Source organism: Cynoglossus semilaevis, chromosome 20 (genome assembly GCF_000523025.1).
Source record: "Cynoglossus semilaevis isolate Cse_v1.0 chromosome 20, Cse_v1.0, whole genome shotgun sequence".
Lineage (NCBI taxonomy): Eukaryota > Metazoa > Chordata > Actinopteri > Pleuronectiformes > Cynoglossidae > Cynoglossus > Cynoglossus semilaevis.
The window spans coordinates 3,080,341-3,100,936 of record NC_024326.1 but is presented as its reverse complement, the minus strand read 5'-3'; the positions used below and the strand labels follow the sequence as shown (position 1 = coordinate 3,100,936).

Below are 20,596 nucleotides of genomic sequence, written 5' to 3'. Positions count from 1 at the left end.
TAATAGCCAGTAAGTAAGATTTATTTGTGCTGCACCTTCAGCAGATAGTAGCTGCTGCAGAGTGTCGAGCAATTAGGAGTAAAAAGTAAAGTAAAAATTAAAACCAATAAAAAGAATAAAGATTAAAAGACTTCATTTCTTTTGGGTTTTTGTTTTTATTGATTGAGCTCAGCAGCTGCAGAACTTTCTGGGCTGTAGGTAAACATTGGTTCTGGCATGTATGAGAAGAACACTGTCAGTGCTGACATAGGTTGTAAAATCCCAATTCAACAGCAGTGTTCACTGATCATTAATTTAACATCCATCTAGTTGAGAACAAAACCAAGACGGATGAACAGCTGCTGTCTTAAGGACAAGTCAAATATTCTTCCTGGCTTCTCTCTCCTTCTCCGTCCTCCGTCTCCTTGTCTGTCTGTCTGTGTTTTTCATCCTTGTGTGTGTGTGTGGAGCTGGTGATGGATATTAGCCCAGTCAATGGAACTGACCTTCATCCTGTTATTTTTCTCGATCCTCCCTTCTCTCTCTCTCTCTCCCTCTGTGTCTGTCTCTCTATCTGTCTCTCTACTTCCCTGCGTCCATCTGTCTCTGTGAAAGAGAAAGAGATACGGAAAAAAAATAGCCAGAGTCTGTGATAGGATATGAGCGCAGCCAAAAGGAAATCTTTTTCGTCCACAGTCTCTTTCATGCTCCGTGGATCTCAGACTGTTTCTCAGCCGCAGCCATCGGGGGTCGAGTATTGACAAAGTCAACATTTTAGTCTAGTCTTTTTTTTATATTCTGTGGATGATTCAAGTGTAACTGCTGAGTTTTTGGCTTAAATAACCTCCAACCTGAATCAGGACCAACCTAATTTATTTTGGATAAATGCCATTTATTTTTTTAAGTTAGTTCCATCCTGTTGGTAGAGAAACACGATGCTGGGGTGAAGTTCTCATGTGGGAAATACAATGTATTTATTACATTTAAAAAAGGCAGGTGTATATTTGACTAGAGCACACTAGAGTGTCTGTGGAGAAGAAGAGGAAAATGAGCAGGTAAATAGGTCTATATATATATAATCATTACCGTGCCCTAATAGCACTGACTGTCTGGGATTGACAGACTAATAGCGTGCTTGACAGAGAGATGTAGAAGGAGCAACTCCGACCTATTGTTGAATTCTGCTGCAGTATTGAGGTGTCTACCAGTAATGTACCAGGCCTGGGTCCAGCCCTTTGTGGCACTTTTTATTACCAGATAATTGTGGTGTTCTTAGTTTCCACTGGGGGGCTTCATTCAGGGGTCACAGAAAAGAAGATAAATGTTGTAATTGATGCTTAAAAAGCCCGGTGTCAATGAATAGGCTCCGGGTTAGAATCTATTGATTGTATTGTTTTGACGTATGTTCCTTTAGCTCCTTTCTTTAAGGATGAAAATTATCCGATATTCCTGCCATTATGTTTTATTAATTGTGGAGTTAAACCCACAAAGTGGTCCAAACTATTCACCTGCAGGTTAACTGACATTTGAATCAAGTGAAAAGAGGGGGAAAAAATGGTTTAAACTTTGCGAGGTTTGAACTTCTGGATTGTGACTATTCAATAAAGTCAGCGATAAAACACTGACTTTTTATTCAGGTTTTATGGCCATTCTAGGTGTCTTTCATGACAGGGTTGCCCTTTACCCATTCTCATCCCTTCATACAGTGAGCAGTGCATCATCCACGGCATGCACTTCTCTTACATACCGGTGGCCTGGCCTTCAGACTGAACCCGGGGATTTAAAATCCTGCAGACAAATACACCTGCACGTGGACAAACAGAGCTGCTGTTCCTCAGTGCTGTTCTAAAGCAGTCTGAATCCTTTCAGCACATTACTGGGATTTTTGCAGGAACTTTTTCTTCAACTAATCTTGCTGTCTGTAGATGACCCCCCTTGACCTACGGTGCAGATAAACCGCCGGTGTTTTTAATCAAGCTAAAGTCATATTCATAGAGCAGACTTCACAGTTGACTTAAGGTCTTAGCGAGGAGACAAAAGAACAGGCTGGCACTGTTGGAACCTAACAGATGAACAATACACAACCCCAATTTCACATAATGCTTCGTCTGTCCCTCGGCCAAGACTGCTAGTACATTAGACAGATTTCTTTGTTTGTGTCACATGGCCGTGATTAAGGAGAGCACACGTACTCAGATATGCGTCATCTCCGAATATTTTCGTCCTACAGTATATTTATTTTTCATAATCCGAACGAGAGGTAAAGTCATTTTAATGTGGCACAGTCGAGCACGCACTGTTGTGCTCAGCGCAGCTGTTAAAACAGGCCGCAGATGAATAATGAGTTGTGTAACGGTTTTTATTTGCTTAATTCTCCTCCAAACCTCAGTCTCAATATAAATCACAATTGAACTTCCATGTTGTGTGCAGCTATAAAAAAAAACTGTAAATAAATGATTATGGATTGGAGGATTGTAAAAAAAACAAGGCAGAGTAAAGCACATTGCATGTAAACATGAAACGTTTCATGCTGAGGTCATTTCAGGCCAGAGAAGTACTTCAAGTACTTCGAGTGAGATTATTGTCTCAATGTGGACTTTTTGAAGTTATTGGATCCTTGTATGGACTGCCAGGATCAATCACATTTCTGCCTATGTGTCTGCAGAAGCTGTGACAGTTTATAATGGAATTTAACCACAAGCAGGCTACAATGAGAGGAGTAAAAGTGTGCATGAAGGGAGAAAAAAAAAAGAAAAAAGGTGAGGATATTTATTGTGAATCACCACAGGGGCCATTTAACTGCCCTCTATTCTGCCATGTGTCTGTGAGGAAGCCCTGATCAATAGTGTGATTTAGGAGTTCATTCATGATGTCTACGCTCTCCAGAAGATACACCCACACACGGACACACACACAGGGATATAGACACGTAAAGGATGTAGTATACTGCTACCTCAAAGACTATCACTCATGTCTGGGCCGTGTTTGCTCATATTTATCAACGTTAGCTGCTGCGAGAGAACCAATTTATGTCTCGTTATGACACGCCGTGGTTTATTTAGCAGGGTACGGGACATTTTCTCCCTCTGTATAATTTATTAACACGCTGTCCAACCACAGAGAGGCAGGTTGTGACGGGCATAAATGCTGTTTATGCGAATTGTGTGGAAATCATGGGACAACTGGATGATTTCTGATGTCATTCTGATTACTTACCGATCCATCTAAACACTTACCTCCACTTGTTAATCCTTCGTATATTTACGACTCCATTTCCACACTGAGTGTTTATGCGGCGGTGGCTTCTTGAACAATGAGGAACAAAAAAAGAACACAAATCATAAAAATGGTGCCATTCTTTCCGACTGACGCTCGACGCTCCACAGTGCCGCGATCTTACTGGCACAGCCGTCTTGACCCAGATAATGTACCAACAATACCTCAGACCGCAGAATGCCTGAGATTATCTACTAACAACACGCAACGGCTTTGATGTTCTGTTTGCAGCAGCATTTCCACAGAAATGCAAACATCATTATCCCCGGCCTTCTACGGGCAAGTGATCTTGCATTCAAAGTACCGTGTGTGTGCTGCTACAGACTACAGACAGAAGGAGATGAAGTACACAGGTCTGTTCTCTGCAGGGTTCTTAAACAAGATGAGTATAAGGCAAACGTGGCTGTGACGGTCGTGCAGGACGCGACTTACTAGGTGAGTGTAGTTCAGAGCTTGAAAAGAAAGAATCTCTCAATTGTTTTTTTTTCTTCTTTTCTCTGAGCGTTTCATGCCTTTCTGCTGATATCAGAATAGGGGTGTCCATGAATTTCATCATCTTCTGTCTCTGAGCGCTATTCCTATTTAATGTGATGCCTGTTCTCATAAATGTTGGATCTCTTTCCTGAGCTCAAAATGTGAAGTGTTAGCTGCAGGCGAAAAAACACAAGTGTGATAGTTTGATGGCTCCAGAGCCCTCTCATCACTTTTTATGATGTCTTCATAAATGACAGCAGGAGTAGCAGTGCTGTACTGTACTGTTAGGGTTCTTACCTATAAGACATGCATGGAGTCTGTGCTTTTTTTTCCCCTTGTCCATTTTTTTTTTCATTTTCTGGAGACTCACAATTTTTCTGTATGTGCTGTAGACACATAACTTCATTTTTACCATAGGTCTGAACACACATACTGTACATAAATACCTATTTCTCACCCACGCTGACACAGTGGTGACATCATAATCCAGGACATAAAAACAACAGAGAAGTCTGACTTACACCTGGGAGTCATAATGAAGGGAATAAAATCCCCCTAAAAGACAAACCAAACAAAGACAGTAAAAGTAGCACAATGTATGATGTGCAACTGTAAACAAAGCTGTTTTCCACATGTAGCACCACATAATGACGTGGCTGGGCTATTACACTTCAACACACCAGTTCATGAGTGACACCTAAAAGCCTTATTAGTGTGGCCGACGTTGAAGAGTCTCTAGATGTTGCTCTTGGGGGGTTCAAATTCCTTGTTATAAATTCCACTGTTCTACAAAGATTCACTGTTGCACATCGTGTGCACAGACTAGACATGTAGAGACAATATAAGAAAAAAATACACTCCTCAGTAGCATTATGGGTTCTGGCACAGCGTCATTCGCAAATAGTCTGTCTCTTCTCAGTCCAAACTTTATGGAGGTGAAATACTGTACAGCCGGAGTCGTCTTTCAATATATCAAACAGCACATTTGATATGATAGTCCTTCCCCATAACATTAGAATTATGGCTGTACACCGCAGGTACCATAATAAAAACAGATGCTCCTCAGCAGACGTGTAAAAAATAATGCAGTAACTCCATTGTATTCCGCAAAATATGATTTTTATTCTATCGCCACATTCATTCGTATTCTCTTTTTTCTCTTAAACTCTTTTTTTCCTCTCTTTCTCTTTCTCTGCCTCCTTCTCTCTCTCTCTCCCTCTCTCTCTCTCTCTCTTTCTCTGTATCGTCCTGACACCAGGAGGTTTTGACTTTGATTAATGGTGATCCAAGCTCTGCATTAAAAGCCAGGGGCAGCAAGTGGGGCCAGATAAAAGTGGAGCACAGGAGCAGGGGATGGGAAAGATGCAGGGTGAAGAGAGGAGTGCAGGACACAGTCACCAATCACTGTCAGCCTCGTCGTCCCATGGTAACAGTGGTGGGGGGAGGGGGGCGGCAGTTGGAGGGGACAACTGTGCCTCATCGGGCTGAACCTCATCCTCGTACGGGCCTGACACATTTTCTCTGACTGGCTCTTCACACGTAGGCTCTCTCTCTCTGGACACAGACGCACGTGTTCCAATGCTTTTTATACAACGTTTCCTGATCAAAATGGCTTTTGTTTCTTGTTTTGTAGCTGGACACAAAAAGTTTAGTTTGAAAGTTATCTTTTAAATGAAGCCAAAGTCAGATTTACAGTATTTTTATATTTGTTTGTAATTTTAATCTGTACTGGGTTATTTCTGGCACTGAATTTCACAATTTATTCATCAGGGCTGCCCAACAAGTGGATCAGGGTCTACCAGTAGATCACAGAGCGAGTTTGGGACAATCATGAGCTAAAATACAATAATAATAATTATGAAATTTGGCATTTAAAAAGTGGAAAATACATTGCACTTGTAGTATGACTTTGTTCCCACAGCCCTGTGGAGGTACTGCACCTCAGACCCCTCCTTCCTTCTGCAGGAATGTCTGTGTGGAGTGCCTCTCCCCTGGGTCTGTCAGGAACTGTGTGTGCCTGTGGCCGGTAATTGATAATGCAGCCCAGGCAAGGCTAGCCCTGGTCAGTGGAGCGCGAACCAGCTTGAGAGGCAGAAAGCCTGAAGTGTAGCGAGGTGAAGCTCAGCCCTCGCACTCTACGTCAAGTGTAGGGAGAGGGGAGAGAGGAGAAGAGGGGGAAGGATGGCGAGAGGTGAGGGCCGAGGGAGGGAGACAGAACAGGATGTGTTCATACTGGGTTTTTTTCACTTTTGCTCAAGACCTCAGAAAAACTGCAGATTAGCTTCTAATAGAGCCCTGCTACCAGTGTTTATGGTAGTGTTAAGTACAGAGGGAGGTAAAATACATAATGAAAAAAAAACTTTTTTCAGGCACCATTCAGTTCGGAGAGGCTGCCATTCACTGCTTTTCTGAATAGAGGTTATTCAGGAAGATGGTGAGAGGAAACCAGGTGGAGAAATGACTAGACCTCAGCAGCAAACAGACCCCGAGCCAAGGGGCTATTAGGCAAAATACAGGGTTTGGGCTTGTGTGGGGTTGTATTCATGCCTTCAGACATGAGGGGTGAGGGAGGGGGTGAGGTGGAGATTCCTTTTTGCAGTGCTAAAGGCAGAGGAGATTTGAACTTTTTTACGAGGAGTCACGGAATCGGTTTTCATCAAATGCCATTGTGTGTTTCTGAATGGCTTTGATCAGCGAGGTTAGCGAGGATTTATCTCCAAACGCTCAATTTCATGGGGCATTTGAGAAGACATGAAAAATTTAGTTTCAAATTCATGCGCTTCAAAGAAACATGGAGGTGTGACACTTAGCAACACGCCATTTAAAGTTTAACGACGAGCTGCGCTGTGGTAAATGTGTGGAGAAGGAGATTTACTAATTAAACTTTTATAGAAAAACGAGCGTTTCAAATGAGTTGTGACGTGTTGTACAGCTTACAATATAAACACACATATATACGTCCCTCAGTTTTGAGTTCGCAAGTTTTGAACTGTTCATTGAATCTTTCTATGTTCAGCCCTGTTGCCTACAAACGTAAACTAAAACCTCCACTGTCCATACAAGGACAAAAAAATCCTAACTTTTAGCATTGACATCCACATTGTAAAAACGCATTCAGCTAATTCACAGTGTGTATAAATAAGCCCCTCGTTTCTCAACAAGTTACGGTGGTCCAGTCATCAGGGCTCCGACTGTGTAGACTCACCGACACTTCCTTCCGACTGCAGATGATGTCATTCTCCTGTCCAATAAAATAACCACTTATCCGCATGTGAAGAGTGAGGAGCAGCAGGAGATGGAGGAGTGAGCAGGAGACGACAAAAAGTTAAGGGGACAAGTCGAAGCCTGTAGAGGTAAAATGACACCCCCGTGTCTGCATTCAGACAGACAGTGTTTGTATTTATATCCAAAATAATGACAGAAGACTGCATTATCTCCATAAATAGACTTCAGGAATAATGACTTTTCCTGAATTAAAGGGGTGTGGGGGTTCAAATATTTCTTTGTCACCTGCACAAATTAATGCAAAAAAAAAAAAAGATGGATATATTAAAAACTCCTCAGTACCACAACTGTGCTCCTGGATTAGAGCCAGAGTGATGATTCTGGCAGAGAGGTAGCACTGCTCACCGCAAGTGATATTTACCCCGTGTCCACACTCTCAAGCTGCAGCCCATTCTGGCAGCGGTACCTTGGCCAATGTTGTCCCACGCTGCCAGAAAATACCTGACTGTGACTCCGATCAGCCTCGACTCAGCTTGGTACCTGGACAGTTATTAAAGTGGAAGTTGTACCAAAGAAAATTCACACTGTTTGCAGCGCGGTGATATCTGCACTGTGTGTGGTTTGAGTCAGACATGGGACACAGTCTACGCTCTAGAATTCTGTTATCTTTGAAATGTCACCTCAAAATGTTGGAACTTTAATATACAGTAGTTAAAAATACTTTTTACCAGTAGTAAAATTTGGTAAAGTATTTATTAATAATAATACATGTATGTATATGTATTTTTTTTGCTAAATTATTTAGTGATAATACATGTGTATATATATATTATATATATTTTATATTTTTATTTATTTTTTATATATTTTTGATAAATGATTTAATTAGTGATAATGCATGTATATATGTATTTTATATTTTTTTATATTTTTATTGATATATTTTTTCCCCTTTTTTGCACAGAAATACAACTGTTTGGTTTCTTTATACTTGTTGTCATACAGAATGTGTTCTGAACAGTGTTACCAAATGTATTTCGTTTGTTTTACCCTTGTTTCCCTGTACCCCACAGCTCCCTCCATAGTTCCCATCATGCACCAGATCAGCTCCACCATGAACAGCTTCACTCTCTCATGGCCACAGCCGGAACAGCCCAATGGCATCATTCTGGACTACGAACTGCGCTTCTATGAGAAGGTGAGCTCACACTGTATTAAAATTAAATGCACTTCAAACAAACATGTTTTCAGCGATATGGGTTTATAGCTTTGTCACCCTTTCTAGAGGAGAATGTAAGATATCTGTGGTCAGAGACCCCCAGGGTGATAATACACTCTCTTCCATCGCGATCACTCCCTCACTTCCACCACTCCCTGCTTTCTGCTGCTGATGAATTGAATAGGTTGACCTCTGCTCCAGGCCCACTTTGCACGGTGCAGCCACCTGTCCCGCTGTGAAAATGCATTGCATCTGGAGGGAGTACCATCGACCCGTCTGCTCTCACACAATAAGTCTGCTTTATTAAGTCTCCTAGCCTACAACACAGCACCTCGGCCGCTGCGGTATTGACCTGTAGGCTTTTCTCGAGGTGTGGACATAATGATACTGTGGGATGAGACACTCCGGCCTTTGTGTTTGGACCCTTGTTTGTCCTCCTGAAGCTGATCAATATGTATACGGTTGCTCCTTGCACATTTTTTCACCATCAGTCTTTGTCATTGCCAGCAAAGACTTTTGCAGGACTTGGAACACCTCCACCAATACTATACTTTCCAAAGAAAAGATAACGTCCAATGTGGGTTTTTTTTTTTTTTAAAGCTTTGCTTTGTCCCCTATTTTCTTAACAAGTTTTTGGCTAAAGTTCACGGATCAATATTAACAACCTCATCTTTGAGTCAAGGAGTGTCACAGTTAACACTTTCCCAAAGGAATGACAACAATTGTGCTTTTAATGATGTTCCAGGTTGAGTCCATGTCTGATAATAACTGCATCACTCGCTGTGTCTCCTCCGCTACTGGATGGGCCACAGAATGGAATCTGCCAGAGGGCTATGTGTCATGTAAATAACATTACTACAGCCTCCCATTAGCTCATGCATATCAATGAAACCTAATCCTATTGATTTTATGTAGTGCGTCCTCTCACAAGTAGATGAGCACGGCGTAATCGCAAATTAGGGAATTAACGAGGACATGATTGCTAATTGAACGGTGGATAATTCAGGTGATGGAGAGGTTGCGCTCAGCTCTGTTTACCCCTTTTGTGATGAACCTTCATGTGTCCTTCAGTGTGATTCTATCACAGCAGGCGAGCTACACTGTTTGCTTCTTCCCACATCGTGCCACAGGAAAGAGATTTTCGGATCTGAAAAAGACCTTGGGGGTGGTAGACAAATAAAAATCATATTTTTGGTCTAACGGAATGTAAATAGAGTCATAAATGGTAGGTATTACTGTTAGTTCAGTCTCGGTTTTATTTCAGTTGCTTTAATAGTGGAGACAACACAATATTTTCTTTTTCTGGCCGGATTGGACGATTGGTTGCTCTATATGATGACTGAAAATTGTTAGAAAAAAGGTGCTAGGATTATTGGTTCGTTGAAAGTATATGAAAATGTCTATTTAAATGCTTATATTCCTGTCTGACTGACTGAAATAATGATGCAGCTTGTTTGTCATAAGGGTAAAAATGACTAATGCTCCATCAGCTCTCATGTTCATGCAGTCAGCCTCTCACAGTGTCACATTAATGCCATCATTTTAATTAGCAATCCGGTGTTTTCCATTTTAAAAAGGCATGTTAAATGCTCTCCTTTTTATATCCATCTTCTAATGCCTAAATTAATCTGTGTGTAGTCACACTGTAACAGTTCCGGGGCTGATTGTCCCAGTGTCCCTGGCACAGTCAGACAGTTCTTTTCACAGCAGAGAGATGTCTTCATCCATGCTGGAGCTCTGAGGAAACCTCCTCTACCTGTTTACAAAAGCTGCCTGTGACACTGTCACTCGACAAATAGGTGATTCCTCTAATTAAATATAGAGTCAAAAGTCACTGAGCTTTTCTACACAACACTTTACCTTTGGGTAAATTATTAGGAACTGTTTATTTTTTTGAAAGCTCATTTAGACATCTTCCCAGTGCTACGTTTTGTATTCCTTTCCCTGCCTTTATTTGAAAGCTTACACTTTGAAACAGGGAGAGTTTGCAGTGTGACATTGGACAAAGGTCTCCAGATGGTCTCCTGATTTTTAAACAGGGGACATTGTGTTTATATGACCTTGAGTGGCAGAGCCAACGAAATTGCCCCATGGTTAGAAACAAGTTTAAACACAAACTTCACCCGGGTTCAAATAAAAAAAAAGGTTGGAAAATACAGTAGTATACATTTTCAAGTTAAATTAATTTTCATCCTCTGCTAATGTAGCCACCTGTAAATATTCCTTCCATGCAGAGTCACGTTATCGCCCATTTTTAGATGTGGTTATGACTGTTGGTCAAATCGGTGATAAAATATCAGTAAGAATTGTGTTGGCACATGGGGGAAAAAAATGCTTTTGGCTTTTTGACTCCTCGTCAATGTGAGGTGCCACTCACGTTGACGTGTCAACCAATCGTTTCTCTGTCCATGCCCCCTACTGTACAGTAACTGTAAGGCTCTGAATGGTTGTCCTCCCAGGGGATACTTTATTCTGTAGATGCATAAATGGAAAACGCTGCTTTTACCAATTTACCTTGAAGCTCCAGTGGTTGCTAGAGGCTGTTCTCCCAATATGTTTTTCTCTCCTCCTCAAACCACCTTCTTATTATAGTTCAAGTGGCCACAGGATGCTGCAAAGTGGGAGGCAAGATGAAATGACTTTTAAGGTTCTTCACTAAAAAAAAAAAAGAACGTATGATACTAGTCCACCATTCTTCCTATTTTTCACACACTCAATTCATTGCATTTCCTAAAAATTTTGGGGAGGGTGGAAATAACTCAGTGCAGCAGAGGTCAGGCCCTCCATTAAGGCTGGAGCAGGAGCAGCTAGTGGCTCTGGTTACTGATGGCTCTCTGGGTGCTGGTGTCAGAGGGAACATGTGTTTGTGTGTGAGCCTGTCTCCGTGTGTGTGTGTGTGTGTGTGGAATCGTCAGCTCTAGTTCAGATGTGTCCCCTCAGTGTGACAGCAGCCCCAGTGGAAGAGGCTCAGCAGAAACAACTAGCCCACAGCTCTGTCACCACTGTCTGTAACGTAGCGCCATCTGCATTCTGGCTCTGAGTGGCCGCTTCTACTTCAAATAAAATTAGCTGTTCTTCAGAAGAGAAGCCAAGAATAATAATTTTCAATTCTTCCCGTCCTTCCCGTGCCATCAGCGAGACCCAGTTGCAATACTGTTGTGGACGCACAGAGATGCTGTACAGACTCCTAATGACTCTGATTTAATTTGTAGAAATAAAGGCCTTTCACAGCACAGCCCCAGCTAGTGGTGAGAATCTTCCCAACTCTTGACTTCCTCTCTTCCCATCTGCTCACTCGGGTGTAATTATTTTCTGTGGAAATAACATGACATGTATGAACACCTTTTCGGAAGTATTGCCTCACTTAGACCACAGGGTAATAAATAAAAATTGGAATCAGCTTAACAATAACCTTGAACCTGATTAACACATACACAAAAAACAGGTTAAACCTAAACACATACTGTAAAGGGACTGATATATGCTATATGTTTTTAAACAGTATTTTTTGTTTCCTTTTTGGTGAAAATAGTCATCTCTGAATGAGTAGAAATAGAAAAGTCTGGTTTGATTTTCCTCCTTGGTGATGTCCTCGCCTCTTACCACAGACTGGTGCCACCTTTTCAACACCACCTTTATGTTTATTCTACATGAACTGAAAACCAACCTAAAAAAGCATTGGTGATGTTACTTTGTATTGAGAGTACACAAGAAGTACTCACACTTATGTTGTTTTGTAAAAAGTGGTAACGGGATAACCCTCCTTTAGATTTTTTTAATATATTTAGTATTTAATATAATAGCCTAAATCCACATTACAAATTTGTGCAATTTCCCCCAGTGACTCTTGGGCAAATAAAGAAAATTTGCCCCTATGGCAGGACCTGCCCCCCACATTGGAAACCACTGGTGTAAGGAGATAGGATTAGGAATTTCCATGAGACAGTGTAACATTTTTCTGTTTATGTCTGTCAGTTGACACTGAATTGTTAAAATGAACACAGCTTGGATTTAAAATATATGTCAAGAAAGAAAATCCCACCACAAATACGTAGACATGGGAGTAAAAAACTTCTTATCATATAACGAGCAGTTCATGAGAGTGAAACACCCTGTCCGGATGCATTCCAGACTGCCTCTGAATATCAGATGAAATCTGTCTTTAAACCACCTTCAGGGGGTTCATGTGTGTTCAGGGCTTCAAAGAATGAAGGAAACTGAAGACACAGAAGAAGAACTCGCTGACTTTCTCCTGCTTCTCACCTCTTTTCACTTCCTTAAGGTGTGTTTTCTTTGGAACAAGGAATCTGCTTTTCTGTTGTTTCGCTCAAGTGGATGTTTATCATAAAACAACACTGGTTTGACTGTTGATGTACAGCATGCCTGTGCAATCACAGAGAATAGAGGATAAAACTCCAGATGATGTAGGCAGAGCATGTCCTTTCTGAGGAGACAACAACAAAATGACAGTATATGAGGTCAGGATTATACATTTTTAAACTAGAACATCCATAAAAGTTTAATTGTATTTTTTTCGGAGTGGGGTGGGGTGTTGAAAATGGAATACTTCTTTTTTTTTTTCTCTCCTCTACTTTGACACGTTTGTTGGTGAGTGTGTTATTTGAATCGATGCAAGCCTGTGAAAAGGACACATGGTGTCCAACCATGTCTGCCTGTGCCAGGTGGCCATGCGGTCCATTTTGGGTGCTTGGCAGGATTTATTTATTTATTTATTGCTCTGTATTAAATTATCTTATTTCTCTCTCTCTTTCTCTCTCTCTCTCTGTCTCTCTCTCGCTCTCTCTCTCTGTTATGCAGAAGGGAAAATTAAAAAATAAAAACAGCTTATTTGGTCAAAATGGAGGAACAATACTGGGCCTTGAATACATGGATGTTCCTTGTGGACTGCCACAAGGAATTATATAATATATATATAATTATATAATAATAATAATAACAAAAACAACAATAATAATAATTGTTATTATTATTAATCTTACAGTACTATTCCTACTAGCCTGATTCTAAGGTCTAATTCCCTTTGTTCTAACAAAGGTTATTTGTCAAATATACTGCATTACTGTATAGAGACTGAAAAAAGCATGAGCATCTGTCGCAAATCATTTTCAAATGGGCCACAGTCGTTATTATAGATTTTGTCATGCCAAGTTTGTTCCAATGACTTCAGGGGATGTGACAGAAACTATCAACTCCCAACAGCTCTGCCTGTCTGTCACCTCTGGTCGTGCTTTTGATTGGCTGTTCCACCATCTGCTTTTCCACCTGCAACACTGTCTTTATTTAGCAACCTAGGGTGTAGTTCTCCTAATCTCCACTTGACTGGCAGCAGGGGAGGACCTCTCATGGCTGGAAGTCCCTATTGGCGTGGCCTTTTTTTTTTTTTTTTTTTTGGCTCTCCCCTAACCTGCTGGAGTGCCAAATGCCAGCTCATTTTTAAATGGCGGGCATGTGTATGTTTGTGTGTGTGTGCTCCTGGACACTGTTAAGAGTGCGTGTGTGCATGGGACTGTGTCACATAATCCCCATTTGACTGGCAGCATGAAAAGACCATTCCTGGCTTTGGAGAAATTACCCCACACCCCACCTCACCCCCCTTTGGCGGTTTGCCGTCTGTTGGCTCACCTGTCTTCCATTCACCTCAACAGATGGGGCATGGTCCTCAGAAACGTGTCCTATAGCTGGAATACATAAAACACACCCTTGTGTTCTCAATGCACTCAGATATGTTTTATAACATATGAATATGTGACCAGGTTTCCCATAGGGTTTTGCGGCTTTTGCACCAAATACACAAACTGTTGGAGAAAGAACTTTCCTAATTCTGTGTGATTTGTATGCAGCCTGTGGAGGGAAGAAAGAAAGATTTCTGTGTGATTTCCTGCACAAAAGGTCTGGAAAATGATTGAACTTTCTAAACCAATTACATCCAGCGTCTCATCTGTAAGCGTCTCTCTTCGCTCTCAGAGATAGAATGAGACGGTGTTGGTGCAATGTTTCTCCCTTCCTAAGCCCAAACATTTGTCTTCATCAAGCCCAGAGTGTCCAATAAGAGCTAATGTGATTGCTCACATCATTATGTTGGGGGCAGATTTCATAACTTTGTTTACCTTGTACGCTCAATGATGGAGCAACCGGAATGATTCAATTACACCAATCAGATTGGATAATGATTTCGATGTCGGTTCTCCTGCCTCCACTTTCTTATCGCTTCCTGCCATCGTCTTCCATCCTCTCTCCTACCTCCTTTCCTCTACCTTTTCACTCGACACTGCTGGGTTTGTTTGTTTTTTTTTCATATTTGTTTTTTATAAGATTCTGCATTGAAGACTAGTATGTGTACCAAGCTAACAAAGAACCATCCACAATTCACACTTTCTCTGAGATTTTTTTTTTTTTTTTAATTTTTCATCACTTCTTTCAAGTGCCCCCTCACTCTCTATAACATGTCGGCAGCAAGGTATCAGCAGCCTGCAGCTGTGGGTGTAGTGTAGGTAGGCCTTGTTTTCTCCCTGTCATATTCACTCTGGGTTATGGAAGGGTGACAGGACTAAGTAATTACTGATTCCCCTCATAGCAGATACATCCAAGAAGGCCCAGTGCAGAACATGCTGCCAAATGTATAGAAGACATACAGTATTTATATTTATATAAAAAAGTAAAAAATAATAAAAATAAATAGATTCACCGCTGCTGCAGTCAATGCATGTCCAGAACTTATATTGTGATAATAAAAAAAAATCAAATACTATATGGCCATTAGTAGAACTCACTGTCCAACATGTGTGACCTTCAACCCTTAAGGCAGTGTCAGATACTGTGAGTAATACATTCACATTGCCCTGGGACTGTACAAATCACAGATACACGACAAAGGCAACGGTACGGTAAAAGGTTGGGCTTTTCAGTTCAAACCCTAGCCCAAACAGAGCCTGATGCCCCCGATCGCTTCAGTGTGGTGTAGCCCACTGCTACTGTTTCAGGAGTAGAAATTCAAAGGATGAATTTCGTTGTTTACATATTTGATACAATGACAAATAAAGTTGCCTTATTGTCTGTTCTTTATCTATTTTATTTTTATTTATTGTTTCCATCTGCTCAATATCAGAGCTTAACTACATTTCCTCTATGTCTGGAGTATACCAGTACACTGTACACAGTACACTGAAGTACTTCCCAATTCATTAGGCCTGTACTGTTTTATGTGCAATTTTAAATTCTTCTGCAATGTCACTTGTGTCCATTTGTCTGTTCTTTACAAAACTATATGTGGATTTGTTGGACTTTTCCCACTGTGTTTCTGAACATAGTAAATATATTTTCCCTGCAGTTTTTAGTGAAACTGTGCAAAAATAATGTTTTTCCTCTCAGTGAATGACTTTAACCTGCGCTCTGTGTTTGCTGCTGTCTTCAGGACCACGCAGAGATTAATTCCACCATCCTGCGGAGCCACACCAACACTGCTCGTGTGGAGGGTCTCAGGTCGGGTACGGTCTACGTGGTGCAGGTGCGGGCGAGGACTGTAGCTGGCTTTGGCAAATACAGCAGCAAGATGTGCTTCCAAACCCTCACAGATGGTAAGGATCACTGAGCCAGGAGACACAGCTTTCTCAGCCTCCCTCTCTCTCTCCCCCTCGCCCCCCCTTCTCCCTCTCTCCCTCTCTCCCACATGCACATACTGATGCACGCAAACTCTAATGAATTAGCCGAGTGACTTCGATTGTATTTGTGGCCACTTTACTATTGGTTTAGGGAGGGTGGGGGGGACAGAAGGGGAGTGCAATCTTTGATTGCAGATCTAATTTTACAGCTAAATTAATTTCCTTCACAGCCAGGTTTGGGTGTGATCGGAAGTGTGTGGGTGCTTTCACCATGTAGCCGAGTGTCTTTTGTTTGTGCAACTATCTGCGTACGATCCAAAATGCTTAGCTAATTGGTTTTTCACTCGGTCCTTCTGTTGTTGGAGTGATGTCCCAGAATGCATAGCTGTGATTAGTAGTTGATGAGCTAATTTTTTTTTTTGCCATGGGGTGGGGTTTGGACTGTTGGAGAGGAAGAGGAGCTGACGAGGGGCTCCAACACCTGCTCTCCTGGCAGAGCTATGGATCCATGTTAATTAGTGCAAGTGCAAGGAGGTGTTTTTTTGTGCAAAGACTTGGTTTAAGTGGTTTTGCATCTCACTACTTCATGAAGCACTTCTTCATAGTTTTGCCAGGAAGTGAAATCATTGCTAATATGATTCAGTCTGGATGGTTGGTTCACAGGACGATGCCGTCTGGATGGATTAAACATTCCACTGAATCTGTGCAACACTCATAAGAGAGCTGCCTTATTATAAAATGCTCCAGGACGCTGGTTCTCAATGTTTCAAAGACACATTTATTGATTAATTAGATATTAATGTTTTATAAGAAAATGGGATGAATATTATCTATCGTTATTGGTACATTATTTTGGCTTTTTGTCGTTACTTGCAGTCATGTCAACGGCTGTGCTGATTGGTTGATTATTGTTCCATCAAACGTGTGCCCCTTCAAGCAGACGCTCACACCGATTCGCACAAACACTGTTTATGTTTCATCCCTTGGCCAACTGCCACGGCACAACATTCTTCATGGCAATTAGCATCAGATGCTAAAGAGCTGTTGAAGATCACACCCACAGTTCCGCCTCCTCTCACTTTTTCAAGCGTTTTTTTCCTTTTGTCTGTGACAGGAAGACACTTCCTACCCGTGCAACCTCTACACCACTAAACATATCATCCCTGTTGTCCTCCTGTCAGCATGTCTTCATACACCTCAACAGGGTGTCTTTTCACCTTCCGGAACGCACAAACACACAAGTCGACTTGATTGACAGGTCTAGGGTTGGAGGGAAGAGAGGCCGTCGGTTTCTCAGGAGAGTGATTGAACAACACAAATCTTTAGACTCAGACCCAAAGTCATTAGCTCAGGCTACAAGAAACATACGTTTTTTCCACATGGTTTGGTGTTTTGTATAGTCACATTCGCATGGTGAAAAATGACCAAAATCATTTCCAGGAAAGACTCAAGGCCAGTCAATGCCAGTCAATCTCCTTTTTTCCCATGTGTTCCAATCCTTATTATCCTTGTTATTAAGATACTGTATATTAACGCTTTGTCCACCGCCGTCTACGCCCTACATAGAAGACTATATAGGGAGCGCCATTTTGTAGCGATGTCCGATTGTTTAGTGAGTGGAAATAGTTAACTATAAAGGTCACTCAATGTATCCCACAATTCACCGCAGAATCTGGTGTCCAACTGATGGTCACTACCCAAGCAATATGATTCCCAATCCCATCATGCATTGCAGTTGTGACAACTGATTGTCAACACCAAAGAAAAAAAAAAACCAACATATTGGGCTGCATGTTCTTGTCTGTTCTTCTCTGACAGGTGGGTTAGATATGATTGATGCAACCCTGTAAACACACACACACACACACACACACATTACTCTTTTTAAACAGCAGCTCTATCCTTTTCACACTCTCTCTGTCTCACTGTCATTCTCCTGGTTTATCAAACCCAACCTGTCAGAGAGTCCTGCAGAAGCTGGCAGGATTCCAGTCGACACCTCTCGGCGGAGGGGTTTATGTTTCTCCTTATCCATTAGCACATCTCATCTAACACTTTATCTGCCGAGCCCACAGCTCTAAACACTCCAGAGAACTTTGGACAATCCTAACAAAACGCAATAAAAAAACTGTAATTCTTTGGAAAGCAGGTAACTGACCTTTGCGTTTTTTTGGTTTTTTGCCATATTCTTGCATCATAAAAAGTTGAAGCTTCTAAACAGTCGGTACTCTGATCTAACTCTACTCTTCCTACTGCTACTGCATCGTATACTTTAATCAATAGAAATTCTGGACTGCATGCTGGCCAACAATAATCATATAATTATTGTGGCCTTAATTCGTCGTTTAAAATCCAAGTTCCTAAAATACAGCTGACCTTCACCTAAAAATAAAAATCCAGTAAAGCAAAAATATTATTTACTTAAATATAAGATCTTATATCTAGCCCTGGCGTTTTTCTCTCCAGACAATAACAATTTAAGAACATTTCTGATGAATTTATAATGTATCTGCTTCAATGACCAAAGACTGTGTTTTAAACCTCTCAGTTCTTCTCAAATTAGCATTTTCTTTGCATGACAAATAACCAGTGTTAGTGTTTTCGAAGGTTTCCAGGCTCTGCTGACGATAATGATTTCCTGAAGTACGTGCAACTGTGTCCATCAAGGTGGATTGACATTTTCTATTCCAATTTTGCCCAAGGGCTTCATGTTCATACATATTGATTAACGGTTTTAGCCAACGGCTTTAATGCACAGATATGACTCCTTCAATGCCAAATCTTTTCAGGGGATTTCATGTTTTGTATACGTTCGTGTATTTACTATGTCAAGAAATATTGTTTTTGCCTGTCACATTAGGTCTTTGAGTTTTTATGTAATTGATCAAATTTATTTTTGAATTAATGAACAACTTTTGACCAGCTTTTTTTGTTTCACAGATGATTTCAAGTCTGAACTGAGAGAACAGCTTCCTCTAATCGCAGGGTCAGCTGCAGCTGGAGTGGTCTTCATCGTTTCCCTCGTTGCCATCTCCATCGTCTGCAGCAGGTAAACACTGTTCTCTCTTAAATGTGACCTGTTTCACAGATTATCCAAATGGTAAAATACCAACAAAAATAACCAAGGGCAGTCATTCATATATTTGGCCTTACATGTATCCAGTAAACTTGCACCAGTTGTGTTCTTCCATGTATTTGTAGCCGGTAAAACAGCCTGTTTAAACTAAAACCTAATTTGAAATGGATCAAGGACAGAACCTCTGAATTACTACACGGCCCTGGTAATTTATTCAAAGTCGCTGCAATTTATCATGTTGTTACCGTCACCGTCTTGCTCCTCTTCAGATGTATGAAAGTCAGATTTTCTTTTAGCCCACATGCACATTTGAACAAGTAAAAGCGTTCATCAAATGAACTGCGTTCTTTTGATGCACGGGCAGAGGAGACAGATGAAGAGCAGAGAGATCCAAATCAAAGTCTAATTAAATATCATCTCATTTTCATAAACTTAATTTACCGTCGCTAACCCTCCGCAACCGCTGCTGTTTCAGCCACCTCGTTTTCAGAAGACCTAGTTTCTCATCCTGTCTCTCAATGTTTACTCATCCCTCAGGAAAAGGGCGTACACCAAGGAGGCTGTGTACAGTGACAAGCTGCAGCACTACAGCACAGGAAGAGGTGAGTCCACCTGGACATTCACAGTCCCCACAACCCAGTTTCCTGTCCCATATTTCCAACATATCTGTGTCATTTTTTTAATGAGTAACTTGACAACCGTTTTGTTTTCCTTTCTCTACCTGGGAGACTTAATTACATCAGTTGACATAATGGCTGTAACCATACATTAATTATTTCAAAGTATTCCGTCCCCTTTTCTGGTGCTAATGTTAGTTAGCAGTTATACAACAGTTGAATTCGACTTCTTCTCTGCTAATACATCAAACATGATAACTCACTTGAAACAGCGTCCTGTACTGTAGGTTTGACTGGGGACTCCTCCAACATGTTTATCATGGTTTATAAAATATATTTTTAATTTGTGTTAAAAAATGTCCCAATCTGTTGAAAAATAACAAAAAAAGTATTCTTTTTATTCTTATTAATATTATTCTTATTATTAGAATTTATTCTTACACTTTTTGTACCAAAAATGTACAGAACCCTGAGGTCAGAACTGCAATACAAGGTTGTTTCATCATCTCTTCTTAGAACAATTATAAGATTATTGCATCACTTCTTAACACAGCAGTTGTAATAATTAGAAACTATGCTGCGCTTTCTATTTACGCATGTTTGCCACATCCTAAATATTCGGATCTTTTCGATTTTATCTACTCTTAACTGTTAGAGTAGTACTAATTGCACATGTTTTAGCTGGTACGGATTAGTTCAGCTTTTTATTTTCTTTAAATAAATCAGATGAACTGTTTTAGACTAATTTATTCATTCCCCCTGCTTTATGGACCATCAAGGCTGTTTTTTTAAGTCAGAAACCCAGCATTTTAAACAGTAGGTCGTAAAAATTCTTTAGTGAAAATAAAAATCAACTCTTTCATTTTTATAACTAGACGGCATGAGTCAAAGCTGTACCTGAAATTTTCAATATTTCATAACCACTCGCAGTAGGTCATTAGACCTTTTCTAAATAGTTATTAAAGTTCCATTCATGCTTCAATAGACATGATGACTAGGATGGTCAAACAGGCATTTTTGAATTAATTCAGATCAAAACAAATTTAGTCATGATCATGAAAAATAAGAAATTAAAAAGAATTTGCTGACCTTTAAAAAGAAAATTCGTTTT

The 20,596-nt window shown here is 40.7% G+C and overlaps 1 protein-coding gene across 2 annotated transcripts in view; it reads left to right on the top strand.

Annotated features, from left to right (window-relative positions):
* LOC103396026 (ephrin type-B receptor 1-B) overlaps positions 1-20,596 on the top strand; it is a 146,761-nt gene that overhangs the window by 103,084 nt on the left and 23,081 nt on the right. For both annotated transcript variants that reach the window (XM_008333949.3, XM_008333948.3), the window contains exons 6-9: positions 8,028-8,152; positions 15,606-15,768; positions 18,733-18,841; positions 19,406-19,470. In XM_008333949.3, coding sequence (XP_008332171.1) covers positions 8,028-8,152; positions 15,606-15,768; positions 18,733-18,841; positions 19,406-19,470 — 462 coding nt within the window. The remainder of the gene's footprint in view (positions 1-8,027; positions 8,153-15,605; positions 15,769-18,732; positions 18,842-19,405; positions 19,471-20,596) is intronic.